At 28.2% G+C, this 24,961-nt stretch overlaps 1 protein-coding gene across 1 annotated transcript in view; it reads left to right on the forward strand.

Annotated features, from left to right (window-relative positions):
* The window catches only part of LOC100205824 (unconventional myosin-Va), a 121,016-nt gene that overhangs the window by 26,749 nt on the left and 69,306 nt on the right, over positions 1 to 24,961 (forward strand). The window contains exons 2-5 of the mRNA XM_065788037.1: positions 5,036 to 5,135; positions 6,635 to 6,739; positions 20,135 to 20,249; positions 24,901 to 24,957. Of these exons, the coding sequence (XP_065644109.1) occupies positions 5,109 to 5,135; positions 6,635 to 6,739; positions 20,135 to 20,249; positions 24,901 to 24,957 (304 nt within the window). The 5' untranslated portion in view covers positions 5,036 to 5,108. The remainder of the gene's footprint in view (positions 1 to 5,035; positions 5,136 to 6,634; positions 6,740 to 20,134; positions 20,250 to 24,900; positions 24,958 to 24,961) is intronic.

Below are 24,961 nucleotides of genomic sequence, written 5' to 3' on the forward strand. Positions count from 1 at the left end.
AGTATAAATAATATGAAATAATATTTAATGTTCATTAAACCAAAGTTTTTAATTAAGTTTAAATAAATATATATAATATGATATAAATATGATAATACTAGCTAAATAACTAGATGTAGATAAAGTTATTATTCATGAGGGAATAAATGATGATTCTTAAAAAGATCCTCGAAAGTTGTAATGAATGTTTTTAGTATGGAAACAGAAATATCTTGTCAAGTGTTCAAAATTACTTGTGATAAAGTTTGGGTATTGGCTTTTATCAAGAATGTTACAAAAACCTTTAGTTTCTTAATGAGAAAATAATGCTCAACAATGCAAAGTTTTACTTAGCAGCAGATTTTAAGTTGCTAAGCATTAATTGCAGGTAATATATTTAACAGTTAATATATTTAACAGTTTAAATGGAGGAAAATGCTACTGTTTATATTGTGACGGTGAAGTCAAATCTCGGAGACCTGAAAACTTTCTATAAATTGATGTTGCTGTATGGAAACTTTGCTTAGATATTGTTTTATGCACGTCTACAAAAACGTTATACCATGTCTATATACATTAAAACAATTCTTAATTATAAAAATTTTATGTAGTAGACATACTATCTATTTAGTTTTTATAAATGAAACTGAAATTTATGTAAAGATTTAATTAAACTATAATAATAATGATAACAATAATACCAATTTTAGATTATGTTATAGATTAAATTTTATTCAAAAAGATAAGAATCACTGTATTTATACGGAGTGTCTATTCGCACGTTTTTTGCATGCGATTGGACTATATTTAATTATAGTCTGTTCGCACGTTTAATAAAAAAAAAAAGAAAAATCTTAAATATAATGAAAATGAAAAAACATGTAAGATTTTTTGCATTTGATTTTTAAACTTAAAAGGGGGCATTGGCTCCCCCTCCCTTAGTCTTTTTTTAAAGGACCTTTTTTTTCAGACATTTGTTTAGAAATTGACGATTATGCCCCTCCACTTTAAAACCCATGTTGTCGGCCCTACAATTTAATTTAAAAAATATTATTTTTAATTTAAATTGCATTTTAATAAGAGATTGTTTTGATGACAATTTTTTTTCGAATCAAAATATTTCGTTCTATTCTTTAAACTAAACGTCATTTACCGTTGCTGGTGAATAGAAGTTTTTTATTGAGCTAAAAAGTATAATAACAATAAATTTTACTCGCTAAATAAATGAGAGAAACTAAAGAAATCTAAAAATTTTCAACATCAATTGAGATAAAACAAAAGCAACTTTTTTTAAAATGCAATTTTAAAAAGCGATTTTAAAGAGTGCTAGAACGAAATAAGCAACAGGCTTGTCGATGAGGAAGTTCTTATATCAAAAATTTGCAAAATAGCCACGCTATTTAGGAAATCATTTCTCAAAATTAATGTATAAAAGTTAAAAGACAGATTTCAAAAATAAGCTTAGATCTATTCTGGATATAAAGCCCAAAGAATAAGGGATAAAAGAATAGCCATTTACCTCTTTTTTTCGAAGGAGAACGCAGTGAAAATTTCAATATTAATTAGTTTAGAGTCACGCTCTCCTACGGAAAAAATAGAAGAATTGCAATCCTACTCAAGAAGTCCTTACTATCTTATCACAGAGCACCGCGGAAGAACATTTAGTAAGAAGTTCACGCCTCCTTCTTAACCAATTTCGCAAAACTTTCCCAGAGGTGGGGTTCGAACCAGGGATCCTTTGTTTCTGAGGCAAGTAAACAACCGCTGCGCCTCGGTTATAAAAACAAAAAGTTATAAATCAGTTAAAACAATTGATAGATTTAAAAAAAGTTTTAGGAAAAGCTTTCGTGGATTCAGACCTAACAAATTTAATCTAATTGCGAGGAACTTATTAGTATTCAATATACAACGAATAATGAATTCTGGTCGAATGATTGCAAATATTCATTCACTTTGACAAATAGTATTCATTTATCAAATATTCTTTAAACGAATATATGCACCCCAAATTATTATTTTTGTTTCTTTTTTTATTTGTTTTAAAAAAAAAATAACTTTAATAGATAAGTTTGTATTTTATTTAGTAAATTTTCTAATAAAATATCAAATTTGTTTGCAGAAAAGTTCCTATTAATAATAGAAATGTGAGTTAAGGTTAGTTTTAATTGAACTAAAATTAGACAAACTTTTTAGTGAACTAATGCTGGTCGACTAAAACCGTTTTGTCATTAAATGTTTTTTTTATTAATTATTACATAAAAGGCTTAAAAATTTTTAAGTTACGGTTGTTTCAGTGTAGTTAGTTAAGATTTTTAGTTTTGGTTACAACACTGATTAATAATCATAAAATGATATTAGATGATGTCAAGTTGTTATATATAACCACTTGACAGTTAGTATCATTTGAAGTTCTTTTTCTCTATATATAGAGAAAAAGAACTGTTCTTTTCTTTTTATCTCTATAACAATTTGACATCAGGTATTATTATTTGGTTATTAAATAAAAATGAATTAAAACATGACTTAGTCTTGACAGCTATAAGCTCTTTATCTTTATTTTTCAATAAACCATTTTTCAAATGTAGCTAAAACTTACAGCAACTTACTTAGTATTTTAAAAAATTTCCCGGGGTCCTACCCTAGAACTCAGTTTTCATTCACGTGGCACAGAGGCCCACTTGTCTCATAAAGAGGGCCTCTGTGCCACGTGAATGAAAACCGATTTTTAGGAGAATGTTTTTAATCATTTTTATTTAATAACCAAAAAATAATAACTGATGTCAAATTGTGATAACCCCCCCCCACCAGGGCAAATTAGGTCCTGAGGCACTGGTTAAAACTTCTCTATGAGACAAGTTCTCACCTTTAATTGGTTTTGCGTATACAAGTGTGGCTTGAATAGCAGTATCCTTGATATAATCTTTTCATATTAAGTACTAAGACTATTGCTCTCTATATTTTTGATTAAAATAATTTATACCGTAAAAAATTCAGGTACTTATAAAAAACGGTGTCGATTGCACCCAACAACCCCCCTCCGCCCCTCTTTAAATTTGAATAGCCACAGTGAAGTGTACATACATCAACTGAGGATTCATCTTTGGCTTGGCACTCTTTTAATCAAAATAAAAAAGAAAGACTAACCTGGTTATACGTTTCTTGTGATGTGATGTGTAAAACTTACAATGGGATAATCACGCGTAAGTGTTTTTAGCAAAGCGATGTTTTATCAATGTTTAAGTAACGTTAAAAACGTGTAGGCTTTTCAATCTTGTCAAAAGTGTACGCAAAAGTGACTTTTTCAACTTTGAATAAAAGTTTTTTTTGTTCGACTAAATTACTTTACACCTTTAACGATTACTCAATGTTTCAGTTTACTGCAATTTATCTTACGCAATAAACTTGATTTAACATTGAAACAACGATTTTGTTTAATACAGTGTATACCCCGTATCATACACCATATACTTCGTGTACGATCAATCATAATTTATAATTAGTTCCACATTTACATGTTTGCTGGGTAGTTCCAGTTGTGCTGAAAATATTTTGCACCATTATTTGATTTTGGGTTTTTCCTAGCAATAGTTTATACAAAAGTATATGCAGCCTGCTCAAAAATTTTTATCTATAATTTTTTTTTACTAAAGAGCAATCCCGCAGGTCCGAAGTAAAGTAACAAACTTTTTTTAAAAAATAAAAAAATAAAAACTTTTTATTTTTTTATTTTTTAAAAAATTTTTTTACTTTACTTCGAAAAAAGAAAAGGTTGAATGCAAATTACAGAAACACGAGCAGGGCCAACCCAAAGCGATTAAAAAAAAAACGGGGAGGGGGGGGGGGAAGGTTGTTGTTGGCTGAAATTTGCCGACTGCTAACTAAAAGTCCAAATTTTTTGACTTCCCGGTCCAAATTTGCCAACTGATTCTTTACAAACACCTACCGCATTAACATTGAGATTAATGGAGTACATTGAATAGTTAAGTTTGGGGGACTAGAATCACAGGGAAATTACTTCAAAAAATGCGTTGTTTGAGTTAAGTCCACTTTTGATAATGAAATTATCTTATATATTATTTATTTTAACTGAATTGATAACATTTTCCTTCAATAATATTAATATATCCATATGCAATAATATTAATATATCCATATGCATGGAAAACTTATTTGTTTTTTTATTAAGGCTTTTGTGATCCCAAGCCTCTGAACTGCAAGTAATAGAGAAACCATTGGAATTTGTCATAGCGAAAATAATAATCAAATAATAACTTTTGTAACTAATCGACATACTTGTGGTTGCATTTACTTATAGGCTTATGACCTTATATTAAAACAGTTTTATTGTCAATATTAAAGTGGACCAATTTTTATTATTTGCGTCTTATGAACTGCATTATTTTTAAATAATTTGGTATCACGGTTAAATGACATGTGTAAAAGTTTTCCTATTCATTCTTAAAAAACTCATAATAAATAAAAGTTTAAAACTGTTTAACAGAATTTCTTCAAGTGTGGACGTAAAATTTGTTAGACGAAGAACTGTTTTTATCTCAGATAATCTAACTAATTATTATCGACTCTTATATAAATAATTTTTTATCCTTTTAAAGCGGGAGCGAAACTAAATTTAATTTTATTGTAAATTAAATTACTCGTAAATCTAGAGTAAATAAATTAAATCATTTAAAAAAAAAAGCAAGCAATTGAACTCGGAAAATAGAAACGTTTATTAAAATCTTTAAATTAAAGTAAATTTTATTGTCGCTATAACGATATAACGTGAAAACTTCATAATTATATCGTATTTTCGGATCCCATCCTATTTGTTCTGTTAATCCTTAATATTTATTATTGTTATGAAGTTATAATATTTATTTTTGTTAATATAAATACACTTGAATTTATTTTATTATGCCTACATTAATGAATAATCAATAATAATTGCTTAAAAATAGGTGCATACATTAAAAATAGGTGTCTATATTAAAACGTGAACTTTTCTGTCTATATTTAAAATAATTTGTTTTTATTAACTTTCTTATATTTTATACAGGTATCTATATACTTAGCCTTCATATGTATTATAGTAACGAAAGATAATGAGCATTTAGCTGAAATCATTAGAAATGAGTGATCACTCTTTATATGTGAAGGTACCCTTATATTTTATGATGTTTTTACTCTTTGTATGCATTTATTAAATGAAATGAATTGAAATAATTGCACTTGTAAGTATTTCAATCAATATACTTAATTGAAATATAAAAATATGGCTATACATTTAAATTGTTTATATTGTGACACAATTACTAGGAATAAAACACCAGAAGTTTAAAAGTTCCTGTTATCTTTACCCACTCAAAAGTGGTCTTATGTCATAGACTTAACTTTTCCAAATAGTCTCTTTCAAATAAGAAATTGGAATGTTTCTTGCTTTATATAAAATACCTTGGTAAATATGTTTTATTTGATCATTATTTAGCAAAACAAAAAAAAAAAAAAAAGCAAAATGCAATATTTGTTAAATGAAATCTATAACAAGTTGGAAAAGTTTATTGAGGGATTGAGGATCAAGAGATAATTGAATAAAAAAGATATAAAAAGCCAATGTTTTTATTAAAAAAAAAAAAAGTTTACTTTATTCTGTCCTTTAAAATAATCCTTTAAAATTTCTCGTCTTTTAAAAAGATATTTTAGGGTTTCACAAGTGCATTAACAATTTACTGTATATACCTAAGAGATGCAAAGGATAAACTAAACAATTTTTTTTTTAAATCATCATCATCATCATCATCATCATCATCATCATCATCATCATCATCATCATCATCATCATCATCATCATCATCATCATCATCATCATCATCATCATCATCATCATCATCATCATCATCATCATCATCATCATCATCATCATCATTGATGTTATGTAATGTGTATATGATACATGATGTTATGTTTTATAATATGATCTTATAAAAATTCTATAGATCTTAAAAAACATTTCAAGATTTCATAAAACTATTGCAATTAACAAAAACAATTGTTTGATGATAAAAAGGAAAAATAGAATAGATAAAGTAAAAATAAAAAAAAATAAAAGAATAAGAAAGCATTAAATAAACCAAGTAAAAACAAGGAAAAGATTAAAGTGTGTAAATTAATATTTTTAATATTATCTGTTATATTTTATTGTTCTTCATGTTTTTTTCTTCTTACTATTGTAAACTATTGATTTATTGTTGTTGTTGTTATTATTTTCATTATAATTATTTTTATTATTTTTTATTATTACTGCTATTATTATTGGCATTATTATAGGGGCAGGGGTTTCTTAGTTTTTATAAATCCAACTTCATACTAGTAGGAAATCTCTGAAATAAAGCCCCAAATTTTTCTTAGAGTAAGGATAGTAGGATCTTGTAAACCTGTAAAAGAAGCTGGTAAGATGACTTGTAATCATAGTGGTAGTATCATAATAAAAATAGTTTTGATCTACAAACTTGTCCAAACTGCATAAATGTGGAACCACGAGTGTTTAAGTTTAATAAAAAATAATCATTTAGTGTCTACTTAACCTTGTAAAATTTATTTCAGAAATATATTGATTGATTTATCAGAGCAAAGTTATTTGTCTTTATAATTATTATAGGGAACAAGAATATGGATTCCTGATATCGATGAAGTATGGATTGGTGGTTTTCTGCAGAATGATATATGTAATGGAAAGTTAGAAATAGAGCTTGAGGATGGAAGGGTAATTAAATATTTTAACAGTCTTATGAAAATACTTAATTTTTACTAGTATTAATGGAATAAGTATTTATATATATATCAGAGCTACACTATTGCAAGTGAAACAAGTTCAATCACATCAGCTCCCTCCCCCTCCTATTTTTACAAGGTCCCAAATGTTAAAAACAGACTTTTTTTTAATAAGAAACCTGTTTATAAGAAACTTGTACTAGAAGCCAAAATCTTAGGAAACTATTATTACTAAGTTACTTTTTGATTACAAACTTATTTTATTATGAGTTTGAGGACTATTTTCTAATGTTTCACCAACATGTAACATCATCATAATACAACATTAGAATGAAGCATTATCTTCAATGGAAACATTATATCTTATAATTCTGTTGTTTTATTGCTTCAAATTGTTAATTTTTATTTATTTTTTAAACTGTTTTGGTAACATTTTATAACTCAGTTGTTGTTTAATTACATTTGCATTCAATATTTAAATACCTCAAATGTTGAAAAGATGCTATAAAAGCAGCACACAAAACAGAACAAAACAGATTCAGAAAGCAAAAAAATTGAATAGCCTTGCTAGATCATTGGATAAAATTTTTAAACAAGGCTTTAAAACATTGATAACCAGAACAAGAATGTAGATGATCAATCAGGATCTAATAGTGTAAATATTAAAGATATTATATCTAAATATTTCAGAAATTAATAAAATTATACAAATTGAGAGCAGTACTTTAGCAAAATTCAATTATGATAAATTAGACCCTCCTATTTGACCTGTTGAAATTGACATCAAACAACAGATATTTTTGGTATAGTTATCACCAAGAAGTATTATAGGTAACCATTATAAAAGGAATCCTCAAAAAAGATGTTTCAGTGATTTTAACGGCGTTTTTACCAGCAAATAAAAAATAGTAAAAACAAAAATCGTTGCATTTGAATTTATTGATAAAAATTAGCTTATTTCAAATGGTTTTCTGAAATCTTTGTACAGGAATACAGTTTTCTGAAAATAAATCTTCAAAAAAACATCTTGAATTAGCATATAAACAAGGATTTAAACACAGAACAGGAATAGACCATCTCAATGAAGATGTGTTAAATAAAGAAAAACGCATATGGCAAATAATTTGAAATGTATTGTAAAAGTGCTATTGTTTTTAAGAGAATGACATTTAGCTTTTAGAGCAACAACGAAAAACTCTTTGAACTGAATAACAGTAATGTTTTGGAGTTATTTTGAATTATTTTCTGATTTTGTTCCAGAACTGAAAATGCCATTTAAAATCAATAAATAAAACAGAAAAAAAGAGTTATATCATATTTTTCCGTAAAAATTCAAAACGAAATTATCTTGCTACATGTATCTAGAGTTGCTTTAGTAAAAAAATATGGCAATTAGTATTGCATTACAACACTTAAGGGCTATGCTATTATTGCTTGATGATTTCAAAAACAATTTTGAACAGGTTATATAAGAAGCACAAGAATCACATGCAGAAATAAATGTAATAATTGACTAAGTGGTCTTCTTGTGATAGTAAAATATTAATAAGTAGAAATAAAGATTGTCTTGACAAATCACCAGAACCTAGTTTACACTTACCTAAATGGAGGTTACGTATTCTCAAGGGATTAGTAGACTTGTTATTACACAGACCATAAAATAAAGCAAATGAGAAATAATATGATATAGACAATATGTAATAAAATTGAACCAACAAGGAATAAATTGAATAAATTGAATGCTGTGATTTTGATATACATCATGTAAAGTGATTACTATGTGATTACTATGTGATTAAGGTGATAGCTTGTTTCTAAAACTGATAATTAGTGTAAATATCTAACTCAAACTACTCACATTAAATTTTAGCAATATATTTTAATAAATTAATTGATATAGTAAAGTTTTATTGCATGAACTATTTAAATTGCATAATTCTTTAAATTAAGTTTTCGATTTTCTTTTTGATAATAAAAAAGCTAAAAACTACAAATACAAATAAATTACACACTAATTGTACAAATCTGATTTTTCTTACAAATCACTTCAAAGATGATGTTGAAGAGGTGGAATTTAATTGTATAAATCTGGTCAAACATTTAGAAGATAATATTGAAGAGGTGCAACTTAATTGTACAAGTCTGGTTAAAAACTTCTGATCGTGGTTTGATCTTTCTAAAACTATTATCTCATTTTTCTTCATCATCAGAATCCCCCTACCTTAAACCTGACTGGAATTCTTTCTGTGATAGCCCATGGGTAGAAATCTTTCACCTTCCTGTTGACAATTGTGCTTCTTATGTAACTTCTTAGATTCAGGCTGGCATGGAATCTTTTATTCCCTTAGACAATTCCAAGTCAAATCTCACTCTTCTCCATGGTTTTCCTTTTTTGTATCACTCCAGCTTCTGTATCTAAAGTGATATCCTGCTTAGACTCCTCTACAGATTATGATCTGGACAACATACCTGTTATAGTCTTGCAGAAATGTTCTCCAGAGCTGTTGTCTATATTTTCAAAACTATTGGGTTGTAAAGAAAGTTCGTTCGGTTTTTGTATTCCTTTGTTTCATAACGGTTTTTGCGTTATACGGTAAAGTGTTGATATTCTTTAAATAGTACTTGTTTTGCTCTACAAACCTGTATTATTTGTTTTTTTGAAAAACTTAGTTTTTGATTATTTTTCCAAGCTTTAAAATGGAATATCCAGGAGGCAGAAATCAACATTTTTGACACCTGCTTTTCTTCGCTTTTCATCAAGGTCAAAAAGCAGCCGAAGCAGCTTGGGACATATGCAACGTGTATGGAGAAGGTTTCATAGGAAAGTGAGCAGCACAAAAATGGTTTGCAAAGTTCAAAAGTGGCAACTTTGACCTCAAAGGCTCGCATTGAAGGGGATGACCATCAGAATTCGATGAGGAGCATCTAAAGGCCCTGTTGAAGGTAGTAAGCTATGGCCGGGGCCAGGTTTGATATCACATAGCCGCCCCCGGGGATGAGTTTATGATCAGTGCTGCATTAATATTGATAGATCCTATAAAAATGTTATTTTTAATTAAAATTTATGATATGAGTTATAATTAAAAACAATACTTTTATAGGATCTATCAATATAAATGCAACCCCGGTCATAAACCCGGCCAGGGCTGCATTAAAGTTGATAGATCCTATAAAATACCCAAGCTCCAAGTTTTTCTCAAAAAACTCAAAGCTTGGGTGTCCTACCAGCTTGATGAAAACAACAAAGAAAATTGCCTTCAAATTGCTGCTCAACATCTTGCATGCCATCAAGCAGCACGGGGCCATAAACAACAATTTTTATACCAAATTGTTACGGGAGATGAAAAATGTTGTCTATACGTAAATATGAAGCAAAGAAAAGAGTGGGTGGCTTCAGGAGATATGCCAAAGCCAAGAATAAAGCAAAATCTTCACCCAAAAAAGGCTATGATCTGCATTTTTTGGGACTGCAAAGGTGTGCTACACTGGGAAATGCTCGAAAGGAACGCCACGGTCAACAAGGACCTCTACATTGCCCAATTGCATTGGGTGAATGAGGCTATTCAACAGAAAAGGCCCAATCGACAAGGTCAAATTATTCTCCTTCACGACAACGCTAGGCCGCATGTTGCGCAAGTTGTCAAAGCTGCCCTTCAAGAGCTTGAATGGGAAGTTCTACAGCACCCGCCTTACTCTCTGGACCTTGCGCCAAGCAATTACCACCTTTTCCGCTCCATGTCAAACCATATGAAAGGCACTACCTTCGATGATGAAGAGGACCTCAAAAACTGGCTCAACAGTCTCTTCCGAACGTTGGAAGAAGGTTGTAAATAATAACAAAGAATACATAATTGATTAATCGTTATAATTATTGTTTTTTTGTTTAAATAAAATTGTCTAATAAAACCGAACAAACTTTCTTTACAACCCAATATTTAATAAGTGTTTATCAGAATCTTGTTTTCCAGCGGCATGTTATCTCCATTTTCAAAAATTGGGATTAATTATTATGGGATTTATTTTCAAAAACCTGACTCATACAACTACTGTCCCATTAGTCTTTTTACTATTATAAGCAAAGTTTTAAGTCGTTAATTAACAAACACTTAATCTCTCATCTTGAATCGTGAATCTCTCATCTTCTCATGCAATAGATAGATGTGGAGAGGTTAATGCTATTAAAGATGGTCTCAGAAAAACAGGTGCTGTTACATATTCTGGACCTACCTACATTGCTGTTTGATCAGGAAAACACGCATCCTCAACCGCCTTCGCTCATGGATTAGACTTTCAGTGGCTCTTGGATATCAAAGAATTCGACTCTATTACCAGAGATCCTCAAACTAATATGGTTAAGCCTATCGTTGTGTTTAGCATCGATGGAGAACCTGACGAAAATCCCAGATACCAGAAAGTTGAAATCGGGATTCACCATTTCTCGAAGAATAACCTTGACGCTCTTTTCATCATGACGAACACACCAGGCCGCTGTACATTCAACAGAGCTGAGCGATGAATGGCACCTCTAAGTAAAGAATTATCTGGGGTGATTCTTCCGCACGAACATTACGGAACTCAACTTGATTCTCAAGGTAATTACATTGACAAAAGTTAATTTGTAAAAATAATAATATAATTTTTAACCTATAATAACCAACAAATCTTTTTAAATCAGGCAGGACAATAGATGAAAATATAGAAAAACAGAACTTTGGTTTTGCTGGACAGGCTTTGGCTGATATTTGGTCTGATCTACAAATTGACGGTTATCCAACCATTGCAGAGTATATTGATCCAGACAAATCAGAGCTAGAGTCAAGGAGCCTTTTATTACAAGATCAAAGTTAGATTGCCGATCATCTTCGTACAAGTCAATATTTTACTCAAATTGTGAAATGTGAAAATCATTCTTGTTGTCGGACTATTAGAAGCTCTTACTTTACTCTAATTAGATTTCTTCTGCCACCTGTCTCTGTCAAACAAACAAAAGAGGCTCAAAACAGTAGATATTTCAGAAGGAGCAAAATAATTGTTTCCATCATCCTTGGCAGTACATCTTCCTTGTACTGCCAAAGGATTTCCAATTTTGCCGTATGATGCGTTTTGTCCATCAATTCAGTCTAGTCTAGCTGATAGAATCTGTAAAAAGTGCAATATCTACTTTGCCTCTCAAGCTATGTTGAAAAAGCACGCTTCTATCCATTCTTCTGCTATAACACTCTCTCTAATCAAAAGGGTCCAACCTGTTTGTATCGCTGCCAAGCGTCAGACAGAATTTTTGGCAGTCATTGCCTTGCTGAAGAGTTCCGAAACTGCTGAATGGTTAGATGAAAATGAATTTGACGCAACGAATTTGATTGTACCTCAAGAATACGATATCCTTTTAGAGCGCGGAGAGCATTCACTACCTATTGTTTCAATCGATGATCACTTCAACAACCCAAGGGAAGATTATATTAAAGATATATAATACTGTTTGCTTAGTTGATTATTTAATGAGATATCGACTATTACATAATATATAATGAGATCTACTATTATATAAATGTATAATTTAGTCAGAAAAAAATCAATGGTTTTTGAGCATTTTTATTGTTTTTTAGGGGGGGAGTACACAAAAAATGACATATATAATAGGGAGTTGGCCAAAAATTGAAAGAGTTTGACTAAGGGGGAAGGGAGAGTCGGAAATTGAGAAAAAACACTGACATCATTTATGGATGACCCCTAGTCCAACACCAGAACAAAAAATGGTAATACTGCATAATTCTACCATGAATTTTTAAGCGCTCATTATCAAATTGACTCAATGACAGATCGTATGATTTGTCATTGAGTTAAATAAAATATGCTTGGGAACATTTCCGAGTATTGTTAATGAAGTAGTGTGGAACTCCTCAAGGCTCCTTAGTGCTTTTTTGGCCATCTCTTTATCAAGCCAACTCCAAAGATTTTTAATGCAATTTAGATCTGGGCTATTTGGTGGCTAAGTTAGATGCTCATTGTTTTTGCTTTCAAACCATTCAGAGACAATTCTTTTCGCTTTTTTAAATATTGTTTGGTAAGTTGCGGTTTTAGAACAGCTTTTTTTGATAACATATTGTTAGCTTTTAGTTTCCTAGGCACAAGTGATGCTGATGTTTGACATACATTTAAAAGCTTCCATTCACTTCTTAATTCATGCGGTGACATGGTTTGATTTTTCTTTGCCAATCTGATTATAAGGCGATCATTATTGGGTGTCATCAAACGCGGTCTTCCAGAATGATGACAATCAACGTAAGATTTTGTCTCTTTGAATCACTTGATGATTTGTTAGCACCAAACTATGTGATCGCTTTATTATTTTGCCAATTTCACAAGCGGTTTTATCTTCCTGGTGAAAATGCACCACTTTTACATGATCTTCATAGGTAATAGCTTTTCTGCTCATTTTTTCATTAGAAAATAATTTTTTTGTTTGAAATTAAGTATTTTTTTGGTTTTAAAAAGAATTAAAGTATTGCAAATGGTTTTGAATAACTTTTCCAAATAAACATGGATTTGATCTAACATATTGCACCACAAAATGCTTTCAGAACTTATGTAGATTACTTTTCATTTAACTTACAGTGTCTAAAAGTAATTTTGCATTCAGAACGATAAAATTAAGCAAAACGAAAATAGCGTGTACTCTTTTAATATTCTATGAAACTATTAATGCCAAATGTTATAAATGGAGTTATTCTCAAAGCATAGGTCTTAAATATTAAAATAATATAAAGTTTTTGGTATCCAAACATATATTATACATAAATTTTCTAAGCTAAATCAAAAGATATACATGTTGCGGTCAGACAAAACTATTTTTTGTGTTCAGATATTCTGTATTTATAACAAAACTGAATACATATATCTGTCCGAAAATGTGTTTTTACAATGTTCACCAGAAAGGTATACGAAGACACACATCTTAAGCTACTTAAATAGTTGACAAGGTGTTCTTTTGGGAAGTGGCGTATAGATCCAACATTTTTGGGAGGTGGCAGTACACAAACAATTTCCTCATGAGAGTACATTGCAATGTCCTCACTTGGAGGGTAAGTGTAATACTCAAGTGTTAAAAGTATTTAGTACAACAATCTTTGGTGTAGTGAATGTTTAAAAATTTTTTTAATTTCAACGGATGACATTATAATAATATGGCCTATTAATAATATACAAAATAATATGGCCTATTAATAATATGCAAAATAATATGGCCTAGGAATTGTAAGAAAAAAACGTGGTGATGTTTATGCTTAAGTCTTATTTTATGTACTTTGATAATAGTCTTAGAGACTTATTATTGCTATTAGGGAAGCTATTAATTGTATTTTTGATGATATGCTTCCATCGTTGATAAATGGCTGATGTTATGCCTTGCTTTAAAAAGGACAGTCTAACCAATATATAAAGCTAGTGTCCCATAAATATAATACTTGATCTATCAAAAGTTTTTTAATTATTTTTATACCAGCAAATTTTTCTATTTTTTGATCCTCAATTAGATGCCTGATTGTGTGTAAATTGAAAATTAGCACCTTGAATTCGCTTCACAAAGTAGTGTCTCAAAAAAGCAGGTAAATTAGTAAAAATTATTACATGAATTCAGTAAAGGGCATTGTTATAACTTGCTAAAACCCACCATTCCAGTGTTCAAAAGCCACTTCATCTGCACCATCCACCAGTTCCAACCAGCATTCAGTAAACTTCTCTTATTGAAGATTACCACAATGTTCACAAAAAAGAAGCATACACTTTTTGTGAGATGGATCGCAAACAAAATTTTGATGGGTTAACCAAATATAGTGGCGTGTGAGTTGATTATAAACTGAAAATTCACATGTATAGCACACAAGCATACATTTTCTGGATTTTTTCTTTGGAACTTAACTTAAAATGGTCTGCTGGAAGCAAATTTTGAAAATTTTACAGACACCAGCATGTCATTCTTGAATATTCCAAATGCTTCCTTCAGTGTGAATAGCAAATGACAAGTTTGTCTTTTCGCCCAAGTGACTTTACTGATAGTAACATCTTTAATGCCAGGTGCCTGATGGGAAATATCGCGCCGTTCATAAATTTTATGAATTAGTACAGTGAGATAGTTCTTCTGTTCTATAAGTGTACTACTTGGTCCATCATTATTAACTACTCGCAAACCAATTCTTTTGCCAACTTTTATAAACACAACTTGCCGACGGACTTCATTCGTTGGTAATCTCATCATAACTTTGTTTACTGCCTTACCAAAAGACTGAGGTATAAAAAATGTTTGTCGATCTGTGGATGTACTTTTTGTCTCTCTTCCTTTTTTTTTTGCTTCTTTTTCCCTTTTACCTTTTTTTTCTAATTGATTAGGTGTCATATTTTGTCTCAAGGAGGGTACTCTGTTTATTTCTTTCACTTTGTAATCTGGATGAGAGTCACAAAATTTTTTGAATCTAGATCCCATATCTAGATAAAGTAGTATTAAAATACTTCACTATGTCACATTCAGACATTTTATGTTGCGTTCAGACATTAAGACAAAGACGTTCAAAAATTACAGAATAATCTATTGTTATTCTGTAATTTTTCGAGACAAAGTGTCTCGAAAAATTACAGAATCATGTTAATAATGGTGTTGCGTTCAGACAAAAAATATTTCAAACATAAATAACTACAAAACAACAGATAAGAGTGAATACGACCTGGTGTTGAAGAAAAAATGAAGAGTAAGACTCACAGTTTATATTAAAACACTTAAACAAATAAAAGTATGTTGTAATTAGATGTATTCTGCTAATCTAATTAGCCTATATTTACAAATTTAAATTTTATTGATATATATTTTTAATGAATGAAAAATCAGTGAGCCGCAAAATACTTTTTCAGGAAAATCATAGAAAACATAAATTCAATGTTTATATTTACCAAAATAATATTGAGAAACGCATTTAGTAATTTTTTTTTTTAACATGATTTTCAATCTTCTGACGTGGAATTGCCCTAATTAATATGTTTGTAAAAAAAGGCTATTTTATTACCTTTAGAATAAAAATATATATTTTATTTTATTTGAAAATTTTTTTCTTTATTTAGCGGTTCTTAACTTTTTTCACTTTTTCCTGTATATATATATATATATATATATATATATATATATATATATATATATATATATATATATATATATATATATATATATATATATATATATATATATATATATATATATATATATATATCAGGCAACCAAAAAAGTTCGTGCGGCTTTGCACAAACTTTTTTGGTTGCCTGATTATGAATACACATAAAAACAGTTTTGATAAAGTTTATTCTGAAAAATAGTCTCCTTCAGCAAGAATAACTTTCTCCCATTGTGAAACAAGCTGGTATATTCCATTTTTATAAAAGTCTTGAGTTTGGTAGTTAAAAAATTGAATTAACATATTTTCGAGATCTTCTCTATTTCGAAACTGTTGATTCCTCATATGATTATCCAGGGCCAAAAACAGGTGATAGTCGCTTAGCGCAAGGTCTGGTGAATATGGAGGGTGAGGTAGAATCTCCCATTGTAAACGTGCTAGAGTTTCCCGCATGATTTTTGCGGTGTGAAACCGAAACTCTGTCCAATTGGGCTGAGTATATCTCAGCAGTAATGGTTTGTCCGCTTAGTAGCAACTCATAGTGAACGATACCTGCTGTAGTCCACCATACACACAATAAGACCTTTTGTTGGTGAATGCTTGGTTTAGGAGTCATCAGTACTGGATCGTTACTGGCTAGCCAATGATATGTTCATTTTTTGTTGCAGTACATAATCCATTTTTCGTCGCACGTCAACATCCGGTCAAAAAATGGCACTAAATTGTTAATTGTTAAGCGCTGTAGCTTGTTTGTTTCACTCAACTCATAAGGTACCTATTTGTTCAACTTCCAACGTTTTCCAAGTTGTTGCAAATGTAAACAAATAGTTTCATTACTCACATTAAATCTTAAGGCAAGGTCCTTACATGTTTGACTGGAGTCCTGCTCGATTGCCAACTTGATATCCTCGTTGTTTACGATGGATGGTCTTCCAGATCTTGGTTCATCTTCAAGGTTTTCATTTCCAGAATTTTTTAAACCACTTTTGACCCGTCCGTTCTGCTATGGTACCTTCCCCAAAAGCAGCGCATATCTTACGACAAGCTTCTGCAGCTTTGGTTCCAAGTTTGAACTCATAAAGTAAACAGGCGTGAGTTATCGCATCTGACGCAGCCATACTCCACTTAAGACTTTTAAATTTAAAACACACTAACAAAACTTATGAAACACACTGATTGATTCTCCTTAAAACAAGCTTTAATTTATATGCAAAATCATCCCCCCACCACAACCGGTTTTCTTAATTCATTTCTTAGAAATAATGTATATATATGTATACATATGTATATATATATTTGTATATATATATATGTATACATATATATATATATATATATATATATATATATATATATATATATATATATATATATATATATATACATGAATATATGTATATATATTTTTATATATATATATGTATATATATACATATGTATATATATATATGTATATTTGTATATGTACATATATATATATATGAGAATATATGTATATATGTATATATATATACATGTATATATATGTATATATATATATGTATATATATATATATAAATATGTATATATATATATATATATATATATATATATATATATAGAAATAATGTATATATATATGTATACATATGTATATATATATTTGTATATATATATATGTATACATATATATATATAAATATATATATATATATATATATATATATATATATATATATATATATATATATATATATATATATATATATATGAGAATATATGTATATATATGTATATATATATGTATATATATATATGTATATATATATATATACATATGTATATATATATATGTATATTTGTATATGTACATATATATATATGAGAATATATGTATATATATATACATGTATATATATGTATATATATATATGTGTATATATATATATATATATATATATATATATATATATATATATATATATATATATATATATATATATATATATATATATATATATATATATGTAAATTAGTAAAAACACTTATCTACTACATTTATTTATTTCTACTACAATCCAGTGCTCCAGCCTTTTTGTGCACATGCCTGCAAAAACTTTGACAAGGCCATAAAAAAGTGCTTGCCACTTTTTTTTTTTTTAAATTTCAAAAATCCTTTTTTGTTCATCAAGTACTTTTATGAAAAATTGTGAAAACTTTTTTATGTATGAGTTATTATATTTAGAAATTGAATAAATGTTTATTTTGCCATTTTTAATTTAAGTATCTTATTTAGAATTTAAATAAAACCTTCATTTCATTGTTTTTAAAGAAATATTTTTATTTAAAGTTAAAATTTTTTTTTTTGCACTTTTTGTTTTAATCATTTTAATTTAGAACTTAAATAAAACATTTTATGCTTATTTTTTTAAATTATTCTATTTAGAATTTAAATAAAAATGTTTGTCTTTTTTTTATTTAAATTATTTTGTTTAATATTTATATAAAATATTTTTTTTAATATTATTTATTAGTTTTTGTTTTAATTATTTAATCTATAATTTAAATAATATGTTCATTTTGTCATTCTTTTTTTAATTATTTTATTTAGAGTTTATGCAAAGCATTTTTTTTTTAATTTTTATTTTAAACAGTAAATAAAGATAAATTTTTAAAATCGCACTCGCCAGTCTTAAAATGACCATCCAACCAGTGCTTTTTGTTCGCTGACATTTATTTCTAAACAAAAAAGACCTCTACATATACAGTCCTCAGAATTTAAGAAAATTAGTTTCGCAATAAACTGCCGACCTTAAACTGTTAGAGATTGGCATCAGGTCAGCATAAAAAGTTTGACACAAAGGGGTTACCATAAAACATAGAAATGAGTTCAGAAATTTTTTGCCAACCTTAAACACTTTTAGGTTGGCAGTTTGGTTGACATTACTAAATAGCAACCCTAGTTCCAATGGCTGCATATATATATATATATATATATATATATATATATATATATATATATATATATATATATATATATATATATATATATATATATATATATATATATATATATATATATATATATATATATATATATATATATATATATATATACAACCCGTAGATGTTGTCCGAAAGTTTTTTCCATATTTTGTTGACAAAAAGTAAAAATTAAAATGCAAGACCGGAATTTTTTTTTTTTAATAATGATAGACTGCCTGCCCCAACCAAACCCTCAGTCGATGTAGCAGCACTCCCTTGCGGGTCAGGCTATTTGTCAGTCGATGTAGCAGCACTCCTTTGCGAGTCAGGCTATTTGTCAGTCGATGTAGCAGCACTCCCTTGCGAGTCAGGCTATTTGTCAGTCGATGTAGCAGCACTCCCTTGCGAGTCAGGCTATAAGATAGTCGATGTAGCAACACTCCGCGCATGATTTACAGTAAAAAAAATAAAAATAAAAACATTTTATTAAAAAAAATAAAAATAAAAACATTTTATTAAAAAAAATAAAAATAAAAACATTGTTTATATTGTTAAAAACATTCAGAATGTTTTAAAAACATTCAGAATGTTTTTAAATACATTCCGGTCAATTAAATTTGCGTTTTTGTGGTTTTTTTAAAAAACGATTAATTTGTAATTAAATTAATGGTTTTTACTTTCGTCCAACACGGAAATGTTGGACGAAAGTTAAAAGTAATTAAAAGTGACGTATATGTTGGCGTAAGAATCACTTTTTTCCTTCCGCTCTTCCCAAAGCCAACAAACTATAGATCTATATATATATATATATATATATATATATATGTATATATATATATATATATATGTATATATATATATATATATATATATATGTATATATATATATATATATATATATATATGTATGTATATATATATATATATGTATATATATATATATATATATATATATATATATATATATATATATATATATATATATATCTGTTAGTCTAGAGGGGTGAGCCAAAAGTTTACCATACTGGGTGACATCAACCTCAGCGATGCCACTGTATATAAACAGGAATATATATATATGTTTATATATATATATATATATATATTTATATATATATATATATATTAATATATATATACATATATATATATATATATATATATATATATATATATATATATATATATATATATATATATATATATATATATGCTTATATGTTTATATATTATGGCTATGATTAATAAAATTATTCATACAAATAACTAGGAGTTTGTATTGGATTTGAATGAATCTAAATGTGATTTACCACCATTGCGTAATCCAGAAATTCTTGTTGGTGTTAATGACTTAACTACACTCAGCTACTTACATGAGCCAGCAGGTTTAATTTTTTTTCTGTACATGTATATATATATATATATATATATATATATATATATATATATATATATATATATATATATATATATGTATATATATATATATATATATATATATATATATATATATATATTTATTTTAACTTATTTATAATAACATATATAATAAGTCTCATTTTTGCATAAGATGTCACAACATTTATGTTCAGCGGTTGTAAAGTAGCTTTAGTTATAATTTACATTATTACTATTATTATATTGCATTAAATCTAACGGCTGTATTTTTGTAAAATCAATGAACTTGATATAATCTTCTCTTAATTAATTATTTCATTTTCTATTTTGCTTACATATTTTAAACTGTTTAAAACAACTTGAATATTTAATTTTCTATAACATTTTAACAGTAAAAAAAATTATTTAAAACTCTAACAAAACAATCTATAAATTTGAAACAGTTATAAAAAACTATTAAAAATGACAAAAACATTATCGTGATAAAATGTTAAAACTTAACATTTTCACAAAAACCAGCACAATCACAAACAAAAAAGATAATTAAATTTTTATTAAGTAAATTTTCTTATCTAAGTAACCTTATCAAATTCCCATGATATTTCTATCTATTGCTTTTTCATTCAATGTATTTTTTAATAAAAGTTAGCGTTCACTTTTTTCATTCAATAAAATAAAGCGAATGAAAAAATGTGTCTAAATAATAGAATCTTTTACGATCTAATACTTTTTTTGATTGCTAATAGAAAAAGTATTAGATCGTAATCGAAAATGTTTTGGTCGTTTTGTAATCATTTCACTAGTTTAATGCTTAGAATTTTTTAGGATTTTTACTAACAAAAAATTATTTTTACTAAGCAAAATATTATACGCCATTACAAGTTATTATTTAATATTTTAATTTTAAGGGGTTACAATGCGCTAAAATGAAATTAAAAGTTGTCACAATTTTCTTCCTCACTTTCACTTTCTTCCAAATCCGATATTGTAACTGTCGCTAGTAATGTCTGTTTTTCCTGACTTTCTTTTTCTTTTTTCCGGATAACGATAAAATTTGCTGACAATTGTCTAACTTTATCATTATACCATTTGTCCATAGCAGTATCAGGTTCAAATTTGTCAATCTCAGGACCTTCTTCACTTATCCGAAGTAGAGATTCTAAGAGGTCTCGTCTAAGACAACTTCTCCAGTCATTTTTTACGTGATTCATACATGAAAACATTCGTTCTACTTTCGCATTTGTAAAAGGACAAATTAAAAATAGTTCAAAAATATCAAGAATATTTCGGCATTCTTTGACCAAATTTGATTTGGAAAAAACAATTTCCCAAATTTTCAAATAATACTCATTTTGATTGTTACTTATGATGGGAAGCATGTATGCTTTTAAAATGATCCACTCATAAAGTATATTATTCAAATCACATCCTACACCAATTAAAAATTCAGAAAAATGTTCAACAACTTCACCGATAGCTTTATCGCCAAAAGTTCCATCATTCACATTTAACGGCCAGTTATAAACGTCAAGTAAAGCTACCAAATGTATAAACAATGGTGATTTTTGGAGAGATTGAAAACGGCCTACCATACATATGGTAATATTTGCAATAATTAGCTTGTACTGGTCAAGAACATGGGTATTAACTTCGGTATATTGAGAAAGTGCAATATTTTGATAACATTGCTTTGAATCAATTGTCTCAATATCTTTAGACAGTTTTTTATAATGGGTCATAACACTTGTATCATCAAGCAAATTGTCTAGCGAATTTTCTAGAAGAATTTGCAGCTTGACCATTGTCCATGTAAATTCTTGAACTCTTCTTACAGCTTTTACTGGATCATGAATATTGTTCTGAAAACTTAAACTCAGGTGCCGAAGGGGAGATGAAACATCAAAATATATTGATAAATGAATAGGCACAGACACATTTTTCCATCGCTTTAAAAAACCCTTTAACTCTGCTCTCTTTGCTACCTGGAGAGTCTGTTATAGCCAATGATTCAATATATGTCATAAACACTCCATAATTTTCTAAAGCAATTTTTATTGCTTTATACTTGTGATCAATCCACTGAGTTCTGCATGCTTTTGTTGGTTTCGGAACGCTATTACCCCAAGCTTCGGCTAATCCTTGTAGTCCTTTGGTAGCGCTTTGGTGACTTTTGATACAAGTGATAAAGTTGTAAAAGTAGATAGTCAACAGTTTTGAAGGCAGATAAATTTTCAAACGCATCTTTTAAAGCAAGTTCAAGTCGATGGTTAAAACAGTGTACAACTTCCAGCCAAGGAGAACCTTCCTTTAGTAATGCGCCTAAACCAGCATAAGCTCCTAGATTAACGTTAGCTCCATCAAGATTTACACCCAGTAGATGTTTATAAGTATTGGTAATACCAACTCTTGTAAAAGCGTCTGTTATACATTTTTTCAGGCTAACAGCATTAGAATTCTCTGCCATTTCAATAGATAAGAATTCTACTTTCGGACTTCCGTCTTTTAAATAAAGAATGTAAATCAATTCCTGTTCGGATACAGCTGAATCTGTGCTTCCATCACAGAGAACACAGTAAAATCTACAATTTTTTAAACATTCAGTTAATTTGTTTTCAATTATGGTGCCAATGTAATCTGTAAATTTTGCAGCTGCACGGTCAGTGCCATAAGAATTTCCTAAATTTGTAACCTTATTCTACTTTTTTAATCCAATCAAATAAGGATAGTCTGTGAATGGACGCTCTCGTTTTGCCAAGTAATACGCAATATTAAACTTTTTCCGTAACAAGTCAGCGTCTTTTACGGCCATTTTACGTAAACCACGCCCGATTGGAGTATTGTAAATAACATGGTTAGATAATGAAACTGAACCTAATGTTGTTTGTTGATGAATTCGCGTGGCCTCTTTATGTTGCGCACTGCTTAAGTGCGATGCCAGTGAATCTTTTTTTATTGATATTGTTCCTGGTTTGATCCAGGTCATGGAAAACAATTTTGTTTGACTTATCCGTTTTTCAAATTGTTTACATAAACTGCATATTAATCTTATTACTTCATTTCCATTTAAATCGTATTCTAACTCGCAATTAAAATGTTTTTCCCACTTTTTAACTGTAGATAATCTGCATCTGTGGTCCTTATTTGCATCCACTTATTGCTATTAATTTAAAATTAGCAAGTGTACTAACAAACTTTAAAGTTTTTTTTTAATAACTATTTAGAGTCTATATTGCCTTCCACTATTCTTCGCAAAATAAACTTATAAAAATATCATTAAATTTGTTCATAATGAATGAGCTAAATCGGAATAAAGCCCTTGAGAATTCGAGTTAAGAAAGTGACTTTTTAATCAATTAACTTTTATTTCTTTTTTCAATCAAAATCTTTTATTTCTTGATTCGAATAGGTATTTAATTGTTTGTTTTTTATAAATTTTTCCTTCTTTAAACAATCGGTCTTTTTCCTGCATTTGAACATTTTTGCTAATTGATTTTCTAAATCTTTTATTTTTCTTTCTTTTATTTTATGCTCCGCTTTAAAAAAAAAAATTATCGTTACAGAAGTCGCTGCAGTTTTATACTGTAAAAGAACACTAAATATTCGCGAATAGAGTATCAATCTTCTAAAATAAAAAAAGGATAATCACGAGAAAAAAAAAGGTCGTGAAAAAACAAATTTTAAGAAAAAACTAATCGCGAAGGTGCGAAAAGTAATTGCGATTTGCGATCGCGATACGCTTAATTCGAGCCCTGATATATATATAAAATGTGCTACATATGTATGTGTATACATATATATAAAATGTGCTACATATGTATGTGTATACATATATATAAAATGTGCTACATATGTATGTGTATACATATATATAAAAATGTGCTACATATGTATGTGTATACATATATATAAAATGTGTTACATATGTATGTGTATATATATACATATATATATATATATATATATATACATATATATATATATATATATATATATATATATATATATATATATATATATATATATATATATATATATATGTATATACAGTTAGAATAAACTTTTGTGGCAGTTAGAACTTTTGATGCAGTGAGATATAAGTTGAATAATACTTTGTATTCTTTGAGTTTGTAAAGTAAGCTTTGATTTATAATAGCTATAAAACTTTAAAAAAAAAAAAAAGTCCATAAAAATAAAATCATTAAAAAAAGCATGAGAATTTGTATGATAAACAAAGTAAGTTCTGATTTCGAAATTTAAAACAGTACTTGACATTTGCTAAACTCAGAACTCAACATTTTGTTAACTTAAGACTCAATATTTGCTAATAATTCGGACATTCCAATGTATAAACTAAGTTCAAAGTAAAAAAAAAAATATTTTTTTATTTCTATGCTAAGGTTTCAACTCCCAATTGATTGATTCCTTTTAGTTAATTTGAACTAAAAATTTACATTCATTTTTTAAACTACAAGTTTACATTTGTTAAAAAGTTTACTTTTAGCTTTTTTTCTTCTACCTTTTTATAATATAAAAGCTGTAAGTAATGTATTATAATTTTTAATTATATACTTTTATTTTCAGTTAATATATATACTTTTATTTGGAGACATTTTAGAATATATTTTCACTCTATTTTAGTACTATACAACTTAAAGGAGAGATTTGTAAATTCTCAAGCTATTTATACATATTGTGGTAC

Source organism: Hydra vulgaris, chromosome 01 (assembly GCF_038396675.1).
Source record: "Hydra vulgaris chromosome 01, alternate assembly HydraT2T_AEP".
NCBI lineage: Eukaryota > Metazoa > Cnidaria > Hydrozoa > Anthoathecata > Hydridae > Hydra > Hydra vulgaris.